At 46.1% G+C, this 11,580-nt stretch overlaps 1 protein-coding gene across 1 annotated transcript in view; it reads left to right on the top strand.

Annotated features, from left to right (window-relative positions):
- Positions 1-11,363, top strand: part of OBSCN (obscurin, cytoskeletal calmodulin and titin-interacting RhoGEF) — a 332,859-nt gene extending 321,496 nt beyond the window's left edge. The window contains exons 117-121 of the mRNA XM_083186473.1: positions 4,062-4,301; positions 5,625-5,848; positions 5,931-6,006; positions 8,425-8,574; positions 8,934-11,363. Coding sequence (XP_083042599.1) covers positions 4,062-4,301; positions 5,625-5,848; positions 5,931-6,006; positions 8,425-8,574; positions 8,934-9,120 — 877 coding nt within the window. The 3' untranslated portion in view covers positions 9,121-11,363. The remainder of the gene's footprint in view (positions 1-4,061; positions 4,302-5,624; positions 5,849-5,930; positions 6,007-8,424; positions 8,575-8,933) is intronic.
- Positions 11,364-11,580: the final 217 nt, after the last annotated feature.

Consider the following 11,580-nt stretch of genomic DNA (forward strand, 5'->3'; position numbering starts at 1 on the left):
GTCCCTGAATCGTCCCCCTGTGTACACTGTGGGCGGTAGCGATGCGCGGCTCTGCAGCATCGCCCCGCCATATATAGACGGCAGGTGAGAATATTATTCCTAGACGCTGCGGTGTCTACGCGCGTTCTGCTGCTGGGAATGGCAGGATCTCCCAGCTACGGCCCGTCTGTACACCCTTTGGGGCCACACGAGTAATCACGCTCTGCCACCAACTAGTACTATTATGGTCAGTAAGGACATAAGTGTACTCACAGTGCACACACTCTGGGTCCGATTCAGACCTGCATGCTGGACTGCCTAGCGAACAGGTAAATGCTGCCCCGCCAAACGCAAGCCCCCCTGCTGCCCGAATCCCCTCGCTGCGCTGCAAGCAGATGTGTACACTTACACGTCTGCTCACAAGAGCCCACAGAGAGGATAAATCATTCGATGGTTGTCCTAGTGCAAAGTTACTGACTGGCGGGAGAAAGAAATCCCTGATAACTGACCCGTTTTCATGGTCACAATTATGAATAACAATTTGTGTTTTCAACCTAAAGTGTTTTTTTTTTTTTTGGGGAGAGGATGCTCTGTAGTTGACGTGACCAAGAAAAATAACTTCAGGATAAATCCCTATTGTTTGCCCTTAATAGAATAGTGCACATCTGTGTCTTCTAATGTCCAACTCTTTCCTGAATGCTCCAGTAAGTTCAGTAACAATGCATTACGCTCTGTTCTTTAGGTGCAGGATTATAAACACTTCTGTTTATTGTCTATAATTGTGGCAGTTTATTTTAAACATGAATTGGTCTGAACAACAGTTTTGCATCCCCTGTGCTGGGAGCATGTACCAGGAGAGCAAGGTGGGCAGTTTGGCACAGGGGGGGAGATACTCATTGGGATGCAGGAGTATGACAGGTCTACTGAGAAGCTGGAGCTGTTGTTGATTGATAGTTCATCATGTTGATATATCCATGAAGACATACTGAGTGCCAACATGGTCACTGTCGACAAGTCATACCACACCCATATGCTATGTAAAAAGTTGACACAGCAACTGTGAAGCCAGAATTCTAAAATAAGATACAGGTTGAGTACCCCTTATCCAAAATGCTCGGGACCAGAGGAATTTTGTTATCCGGTTCCTGGGTCGGCACTGTCTAGGCCCCAAGTACATGTCGACCTTAAGCTTGTGTCAACCTTCTGTCATTGTCACCCTAGGGTGTGTCTACCATTCTTAAGTAAATGCGGGAGTGGTACTGCGCTCACCTTCTTGGAACCTTGATGCGATGCTGTTATCAGAATCAAGGGTCCCGTGATAAGTAAATATATGATGCGTGCCTATGCACCAATGTGTAAACACCCCTGACAACCAGAGTACACTCTCTAACATGCGAGATATTTCCTGTGTGACCCTGTAAGACGTAAATTAACAAGCTGTATAATGCAATAAACAAATGGTTTATTGGGTGAACAACAAGAATATGCACTGAGTCAACTCCAGGGATTGGATCACCTGGATAGCACAATGGGTGATGGGGATGGGAGTAGCGATGTTGATCTGTGACGGGGCAAATCACAGGTAACAGTATCCAAGGACAAGCTGGTGCAGGAGATGGAATAAAAGTCACTGCGGTCGTAGTAAGCGTGTATGTCACCGGTGGCTGGCGTCCCTTACCGCCCGGTGGTGCATCCCAAACACTTACCCGATACCAGTCCTTCTGAGATGCGGTCAGACGTCCCTCGTCGCCGAGTCTCTGAAGATGTTCACCGGCGCTGACACTATGTGCCGCCGGCCGCTGTGTATACACTGCTCTACGGCTGGCGCCGTCACTTCCGGGTTCAGATGGCGATCGTGCGCCCGGAATTCAGGTGCCGCCGGAGCTGTGCTTGCTCGACTCCCGTGGCGTGGGAGGAGACTTGTAGGTGGATGAAAGTAGATAGGAGTGTGGTCAGTGGTCCAACGCGTTTCAGCCGAATACGGCCTTTTTCAAGGATGTGGAGTTGCATTACTGTGTCCGAGTGTATAGGAGAGGTAACCCCTCCCCTAAGCACCTGATTGGTCAATGAGAGTTCAAACGTGATGCAGCCGGTTTCTGTATGGCCGAGCCACAGGGTGGGATGTACAAACAATGAAGTATCAATGAAGTCTCATTATCTGGCAGAGGTGTAACTATTAGTGTCTGGTGAGAAGCTGATTACCCTAATTGGCCATTCTGAAAATCTAGGTTCAGTCCCCCCGGGTGTAAGGTCTTCAAATTAAAGATCCAGTACATTTCTCTCCTATTGAGCAGTTCATTGTAATCGCCACCTCTCCAGTTTCTGATGGGGGATTCAATGGCTGTGAAGGTGAGGCCGGTTGGATCTGAATTATGCACTGTTTTGAAGTGCATGGATACACTATGATTAGCATACCCAATTTTTATATTGCGGATATGTTCATATAACCTAGCTTTCAATGGTCTGATCGTCCTCCCCACATACTCTAATCCACAGGGGCATTTGAGCAAATAAACGACCCCCCTGGTTTCGCATGTGAGGTGCTGTTTGAAGTGATAGGTTTTATTTATAGTGACAGATGTCCAGGTGTTGTGTCCCTTTGTGGTGGTCTTTGTCAGGTTCTTGCAACCTGCACATCTACCGCAGTGGAAGAAACCTTTTGTGTCTGTCAATCTGGTTTGTGTACTTATTGTGGGTGGTAGGTGGTTCTTCACTAATTTTTGTCTCAAGTCTGGTGCCTTCCTGAAGATTACTGTAGGTTTATCTGATATATGCTGACATAGTTCATGATCTTGCCTCAGTATATGCCAATGCCTCTGTAGTATGCGTTTGAGTTGTTGGGATGACTGGTTGTATTGTGTTATAAAAGTCACATCCTGTGGTCCCTGTTTATTGTCAGGGTCTTTGCTGGTCAAAGTGTCCTCTCTGTCTAATGCGGCTATCTCTCTGTATGCCTTGTCTTCCAAATTGCCGTCATATTGTTTGACCAAAAATTGGTCCTTCATGTCATTGGCCTGTACCTCAAAATCTTGTGGCCTGGAACAGTTACGTTTTAGACGGCGGAACTGTCCTTTTGGGATACCATCCAGCCAGGGTTTGTGGTGCCCGCTGGTATACAGAATGTAGCTGTTGACGTCAACAGCCTTCCTATATGTTTTTGTTTGTATGGTGTTGGCGTCAATGAATATCTCAAGGTCGAGAAATTGTACTTTGCTCTGGCTGACTTGTGTAGTGAACTGTAAGTTTCTATCATTACTATTAAGGTAGTCCATGAATTGTGTAAGTGAGTCCTGGGTGCCCTTCCAGATGAAAATACAGTCGTCAATGTAACGCCGCCATAGGATCAAATTAGACGACCAGCCACGCTCTCCCCAAATGAAGTCCTCCTCCCACTTCCCCATAAAGAGGTTAGCGTAGCTGGGCGCCACCTTCGATCCCATGGCGGTCCCCGTGGTCTGGTGATAGAATGTGTCATTGAACCAGGTATAATTGTGATGAAGGATGAAGTCTATACAGTCTATGATGAATTGAATTTGTTCCTGTTTGAGTTGTTGTGATTTTTCTAGGAAGTGCCTGGTGCTCGTGAGTCCCTGTTGGTGTTCGATAACTGTGTATAAGGAAGTGACGTCACTGGTGGCCAGCCAGTAATCTTCCTGACTCAGTGCATATTCTTGTTGTTCACCCAATAAACCATTTGTTTATTGCATTATACAGCTTGTTAATTTACGTCTTACAGGGTCACACAGGAAATATCTCGCATGTTAGAGAGTGTACTCTGGTTGTCAGGGGTGTTTACACATTGGTGCATAGGCACGCATCATATATTTACTTATCACGGGACCCTTGATTCTGATAACAGCATCGCATCAAGGTTCCAAGAAGGTGAGCGCAGTACCACTCCCGCATTTACTGTATTACCCCAGAGCTTGGACCACTCAGGTTCTGCAGCCCCTTCAGACATAGATATCTCTAGCGCTAACCTACCCCCCTTTTTCACTACCATTCTTAAGTGTCTACCTAATCACTGGTGGTCGACCTAGACATTGTAGACCCTTTACCCCAGAACCTTTTATTCTTTCCAGGGGCCGATTCAGCACTGTCAGATTGTGCACGGAAAAATCCACTGGGCGGACGCTCGCTGCCAAGTTCATCCCATACACGGAGGAGCGGAAGGAGGGCACGCTGCTGGAGTACCACATCCTGAAGAAGCTCCATCACACCAACCTGGTGCAGTTACACGCGGCCTTCCTGAGTCCGCAGCACCTGGTCCTGGTCCTGGAGCTGTGTGAGGGGCAGGAGCTGCTGCGCTGTCTGTCCTCAGGGTACCAGTATAATCAGCATATGGGCACATGAGAGGCAGTACTAACGTACTGGATGGAATAAGTGGAATTTAAACCACAAATCCAAGTATAAACTGCCAACAGAAAAATTACTGTTTAAATAACTCTCAGGTACACTCAGTGAACCACACCAGCTCAGTGAGAGAGAGCTAAATCGCTGAGATCAACAGCTTCACAAAAGATCAGAAAATCAGCATATCAACATAAAAGTGTGGAATAAATCTGTCAGCTCCCCAAACAAACAGCTCAGTGAGAGAGAGTTAAAAATTGGGAGAGAGACACAGCAGGGATCTAGGATAACTGGAAAAAAAAGTTATACTTATATGCATTAACCAAAACAGCCACTAGATGGCAACAATTATAGTAAAATACTCAGAGGGAACCAGAAAATTAGCTTGATAAACAACTATCTGGAGAAATTATCCCGAGTATCCGACTCATAAAGGTTTGAAACCTGATACAAACCGTAAGAGACACATACATTTAATGTGTCACCTTTATGTGTATAAAACAAAACCTAAATAATGCATATAACCCTGAAATAAATACCTGCCAGATAAAAGCAAGATCCAACAATCCAACGTATTCACACGTGGAAATAAATCACCCAAAATATAATACAGGATACAATTAATCTAAGTGGTGATGAAATTAAACAAACCTTCCTTCCTGTGAGGACTTGAATTAAAATCACAGCATCAAGAGTAGCCAGCCAAAGGGAAATTTATTTTAATCCCTTCTAACACTCCTATCTTTTCCTGTGCATTGGCACAAACACAATATATGTTGTATGTATGTATGTAAAAGTCTTAACCTCTCAAATATTTCACACGGCACAGAAGAAGGTCACCCTGTGAGACTCTATATGTTAAAAAATCTACACAGGTCTGCTCCTTCTTCTTTTTACTAAATATCAATAAAAGTATAAGTTTTAAAATTTAAGGACCATTTTCTCTCTTGCAAAATATCCTCCTTCTTTTGGTGTGCATCCTCAGCGCAACTCTCTTCTCTCTTAAAGTTAGCCTTTGCGAGTGAACCAGAATAAGGACCACAGTGTAAAGTGTAAATGGTGGGTTGAGAAAAGAGACGACTATAGGAAGAGACGGCTTCAGTGTGTTACCACAGAAGGGTTACTAAAGGTCCAGAACAGCTGTAATATGGATAATGCCACCAGATGGCGCACCTGTATGGTAGTGTGTACAGTAGCAGGAGTCCATGTAAGGGAGTTATACCATGTAGAAGGGAAGCCCAGGTCCCTCTGATTGGAATATATGGGGAATATACCCGTGTCCTGTCTCTTCCCAGGCCGTCGTACTCGGAGCTGGAGGTGAGAGACTTCCTGTGGCAGATGCTCAGCGCCGTGGAATTCCTCCATGACAAACAGATTCTACACCTGGACCTGAGGTCGGAGAACACCATCGTCACGGAGCACAAGCTGGTGAAAATCCTGGATTTCGGCAGCGCGCAGTTCTACTCCCCGGACAAGGTGATCACCCCCCAGAGATACATGGACTACTTTGAGACGATGGGTAGGTGTCTGGGCCTCTGCTTCAGATCACACCGATGATGCGGACGGTCGGTCATTGCCGTCTCACTCTCTCTCTTTTTCAGCGCCAGAACTGGTAGAAGGCCAGGGAGCCGTCCCACCTACAGATATATGGGCAGTGGGGATTACAGCCTTTATTATGTGAGCATCGCCCCGGTATATATTATTGCTATTTATCTGTAATGCACAGATCTAGCCATTGCTTTTGCACCATTTACCACTCCTCCGGTCAGGTTGTACATTGGTCCAGGTAAGAACGGCAGAAGAATAGCCGGAACTACTAACTGCTTGTAGCAAATCACCGGCAGATAACCTTCCTCCAAGACCTACCACACCGCAGCATTATTATCCTCCCGCATCACTCCACAGCCTCAGTTACTGCTTGAGGGATTATGTACCATGGCTTGGACAGAGAGAGAAAGTACCAGCCAATTGGCCCCTAACTGTCATTTTTTTCAAACAGAGGCTGTAACGTGACAGCTGGGAGCTGATTGGCCGAAACTTAATCTCTCTCCAGGTCTTTGTAAAGATCAGGCGCTGTAGGGTTCCACTTGCTGTGACTTACAATACTTGCTACAAATTAATAACAATAATATTGGTAAATACTTGCTACAAATTAATGACAATAATATTGGTAAATATGTGATGTCATGAGATGGTTTGTGTAGGTGCTGTGTGCGTTTTTGCATTATTTTGTACTGTATACTATATACAGGTACACCACCTATAATCCGGCATCCTCCGTTACCGGCACTGTGCCGGATTACCCATTTTAGCCCTCTTGCTACTACTCTAAGCCCTACCACAGCTCCCACCCAAATCCATATTTCGCCCGGGCACCTGATGTGTCAGACCACCAGGTGGCGGTAAAGAGGTGATGTACCTGTATGGAGGCGTTCCCAACCTTGCTCCTTAAGGCATAGGGCCAGATTCTCTAAGCTTCAAAAGTGATAAAATGGAGAGTGATAAACAGCCAGCCAATCAGCTCCTACCTGCCATGTTACAGACTGTGTTTGAAAAATGTCAGACAGGAGCTGATTGGCTGGTTGTTTATCACTCTCCATTTTATCACTTTTGAAGCATAGAGAATCTGGCCCATTGTGACAATGCAGGTTTTAGTGATATCCAGGCTTCAGCACAGGTGTTTAAATCAAAATAGCTGAAGTCACTGGCGTAACTAACGCTCAGCAGCCCCCGCCATGGCGGGGGGGCGCAGACACCAAGGGGGCGCAGGGTCACGGGTGACGCCGGAGACAAGATTCCTGAGTGAGGTGCAGCTGCTGCAGCAGCCTTCTCTCCGCCTCTGGCTGTCTGTGTGAGGACGCAATGACAGGGTTAATTGAGCGTCCTCACACAGACAGCCACAGAGCTCCCCCTTCCACCTTGTATGCTCCGCTCCGTTATCTCTTCTGGGCTCCCTTTAGCCAGCAGCGCTGGGGCTTCAGAGGCTGTGTGAGTGCTGACAGGCAGTGCTCGAAGTTTAAGTGACCTCACACACTTTCACCTTTCCCGGCCATGAACGGGAAGTGAACTGCAGGACGGCTTATGTGTGGCTATGTGTGCTCAGAGCATGACAGCTGAGCACACAGCCTGCACAACAAGCCAAGCTCGATTGTATGTGTTGCACTTGCCCTGTATATTTAATGACATGGCCACCAGGGTAGGAGGGGGATGCGCTCTGGTGCACTTAGGAAGAGCAAGATGCAGACACCTTCTTCCAGGCACCAGAAAAAGATCCCTGCTGTGACCCGGATCATCTCTGCACTATTGCCTGATAGCAAGCACCTTCACAAATCTGCTTCGATGTGCAGCAGCACTAAGATGTAAGTCCCAGTGTGTTTTCATTTTTCTTAATTATAATTAAATTATAATTTTATTTACTATTTATTTTTTACCATAACCCACCCTCTTGACTCCTGCACCCACACTAATTAAGTGTTCAAAATTGTGCTATGGGGCCCATACAGTTTATAGTAATGCCTCTGGTGACACAGCCACACAGCTGCTAAGGGTTGTTTCATATAGGACTGGCCCCTCACAGATTTTGTGTTGTGCCCCCTTTGCCCATTAATTTTAAAAGTGGTTGTATAAATGGGTGCCTCACCCTTAATAGAAGGCTCTCATAATAATTTATTTTTAAATAATTAAGTGTCACTCCAGCTGTGATGCTCTGCCACAGTCCTCTGTGAAGGAGCAGAACCCTTGTTCTGTCCACATCTGCGTAAGAGTATTAGAGGGAAGGAGGGAGGGAGAGGTGCAGGGTTAATAGAGGGAAGGGGTGTATTAGAGGTACAAGGGTGATAGAGGGAAGGAGGTATGGAGAGGTGCCTGATTAATAGAATTTTTTTTTTTTGGGGGGGGGGGGGGGGCGCCAGAATTATTTTTGGCAGGGGGGAGCAAAATTTCTAGTTACGCCACTGGCTGAAGTACTAATTAAGTCACCTGTGCTGAAGACTGGATATCACAAACACCTGAGCTATAGGCAGGAGTACACATCTGTATACTGCTAGGAGTGACTAATACGGCACTGTTCCTGATTCTTGCCGTTCCATTGTCCAGGCTAAGCAGCGACTACCCGTTCAGTTCTGACTCAGGGACGGAGTTGGAGAAAGGGATGAAGAAAGGGTTAATCAGGTTCAGTCGCTGTTACGCAGGACTCTCTGGCGGAGCTGTGCGGTTCCTGCAAAGCACACTGTGGGCAAATCCCTGGTAAGAGAACTACCCCCCTCCACCATATCACAGACAGACCCAGCTGCCATCTTCTGGCAATTATTAGTGGCCAAGAAAACATATTTATCACCATTTCCAGTCACATTTGTACATTTAGCCCCACTGAGAATAATGCCCATCTCCCCATATTGTAACAGGCCTCGGAAGCTACCCCATTTAGTGCATGTTTTCTGCACCTTTCCAGCATGGTTTCCCATTATTATCTGTATACATGACGGCATAGTTATTAATATCAGCATTTATGATACATATTTACCTTCAGTCACGTGATAACCCCGTTTTGCACCCCCTTTGCCGCTGTAATGCTTATACATAAGGTAATAATCACCTCATTACAGGGGCCGGCCCTCGGCGTCAGACTGCCTGAAGATGCCCTGGCTCCAGGAAGCTGGACTGGCCACGTTACAGGAGCCACCAGTGTCCTTCCCCAGTGACAGACTCCGAGACTTCCTGCGCCAGAGGAGCAAGAGTGGGCAAGCGGTGCAGTCAGCGCTAAGTCCTCCAGTCCAGTTATCTCACTCCTGATATGACCCCTAAGTCTTCTCCACAGAAATGGATTTCACTAATAAGAGCACATTTCCAACTACAGGGAGAGGCCTTCATTCTGTATAGTCCAGTGACCTCATCAATCACAAGGCCAGAGACCTTACCCCATTCTGTGACCTCGCTCATGACTTAGCCAGAGACCTTAATGCTCTGGGTGACCTCACTCATGACATGCACAGAGAACTTACCACACTTGGTGACCTCACTCATGACACGACTGGAGAACTTACCACACTTGGTGACCTCACTCATGACATGTACAGAGAACTTACCACACTTGGTGACCTCACTCATGACACGACTGGAGAACTTACCACACTTGGTGACCTCACTCATGACATGCACAGAGAACTTACCACACTTGGTGACCTCACTCATGACACGACTGGAGAACTTACCATGCTTGGTGGCCTCACTCATGACACAACCAGAAAACTTACCACACTTGGTGACCTCACTCATGGCCTGACCGGAGAACTTACCACGCTTGGTGACCTCACTAATGACATGTATAGAGAAAGTACCACACTTGGTGACCTCACTCATGACACGACCAGAGAATTTACCACACTTGGTGACCTCACTCCGGACATTGCCAGAGAACTTACCACGCTTGGTGACCTCACTAATGACACGTCTGGAGACTTTAATGCTCTGTGTGACCTCACTCATGACAAGACCAGAGAATTTACCACACATTTGGTGACCTCACTCCGGACATTGCCAGAGAACTTACCACGCTTGGTGACCTCACTAATGACACGTCTGGAGACTTTAATGCTCTGTGTGACCTCACTCATGACAAGACCAGAGAATTTACCACACATTTGGTGACCTCACTCCGGACATTGCCAGAGAACTTACCACGCTTGGTGACCTCACTAATGACACGTCTGGAGACTTTTATGCTCTGTGTGACCTCACTCATGACAGGCCCAGAGAAATTACCACGCGTGATGACCTCACTAAAGACTAATCCGGAGACCTTATTGCTCTGGGAGAACCTAGAACTTGCCATGCTTGGTGACCTACATACATCCTATGCCCTCATTGATATCCCATCCAGTAACCCCATGACATTCAGACCTTACGATGATCAGTGGCCTCATTCATAACCCATCAATCAGTAGACCTCACGATGTCTTCCTCTAGAACGTCTTTGAAGAATTGTCTATTTCCAGTTATATTTCACCCCACATAAGACACTCTCACCTTACACACTGTAAGCGGTAGAGTAGAAGACACACTCACCTTACACACTGTAAGCGGTAGAGTAGAAGACACACTCACATTACGCACTATAAGCGGTAGAGTAGAAGACACACTCTCATTACGCACTGTAAGCGGTAGAGTAGAAGACACACTCACCTTACATATTATAAGTGGTAGAGTAGAAAACACACTCACCTTACACACTGTAAGCGGTAGAGTAGCACCAATGACCATGGTCACGGACACTCACGTTCTCCTGTCCTACCTACCAGGCGTCAGTCCTATTACTAGGTCCCCAGGAATTACATTATACAGTATTACTCAGGTATCATTAGTACAATGTTTGTGGTTGTCTTGTTGCACAGATACCGTCATCCCTACAGGGTAGTAAATGCCAAATCTGACGGTTTTACTGCTGAACCTAGAACATTAATAAGAGTGTAGAATACAATCAGTGAGCATCTTTGCTAAGATTATATAGAATGGGACGAGCAGAAGGGGAAACGGTCTGCATCTAATGACAGGTGGGAGTCCCACAGTATCTGAGTGAGATTGGTCACAACATTGGGCATATGTAGAGTGTCTAAGAACAAAAATAAGAGTTTGGTCGCATTTCGGAACTTCTGAGTACTAACAACATTGTACCGTTTTGGCGTGAGACGCAGAAAAAGCGATAAGTTATTCTACTATATTAAAACTTGATTTGAAAAGTATTTTAGGTGGTGAATACATATCGTAGGGGTTTTATTTAGCCTAAGTAACGCCAGCCACTATACTCACGGGATTGTGATCATTACAACTAATCATGCGCCACTCATCCTTATACCAGATGTCCTCTCATCGGCGCAGAGTAATTCACACTTTGTGCACCTCACTTTCTTATCGCATATTAGAGTTAAGGGAACATATTTTTAATTCCACTACGGTTGTATACTTTGCATGTGTTTCTTAATACTTTCCTGTTGTCTGATTTGTCTGTTTGATATTTCAATAAAATGTATTTGACAATGTTTCTGTGTGTTTCTGCAGATGCTGGAACTATACGGTTACATCGGTAACGTCAAGAGGTTCCATCGTTATGACGACAGGCTTTAGTTTGACAGAGTGGAGTGCCCACATCTGCACATTGGCGACAGAATTATGTAGGCAAGGCCAATGTGTAGGCCTTATAAGGTGCCAATAAGGAGCCTTATATAATGCTAGTACTGTACAGCGGCAGGCAGAGGC

Source organism: Crinia signifera, chromosome 5, assembly GCF_055691185.1.
Source record: "Crinia signifera chromosome 5, ASM5569118v1, whole genome shotgun sequence".
NCBI lineage: Eukaryota > Metazoa > Chordata > Amphibia > Anura > Myobatrachidae > Crinia > Crinia signifera.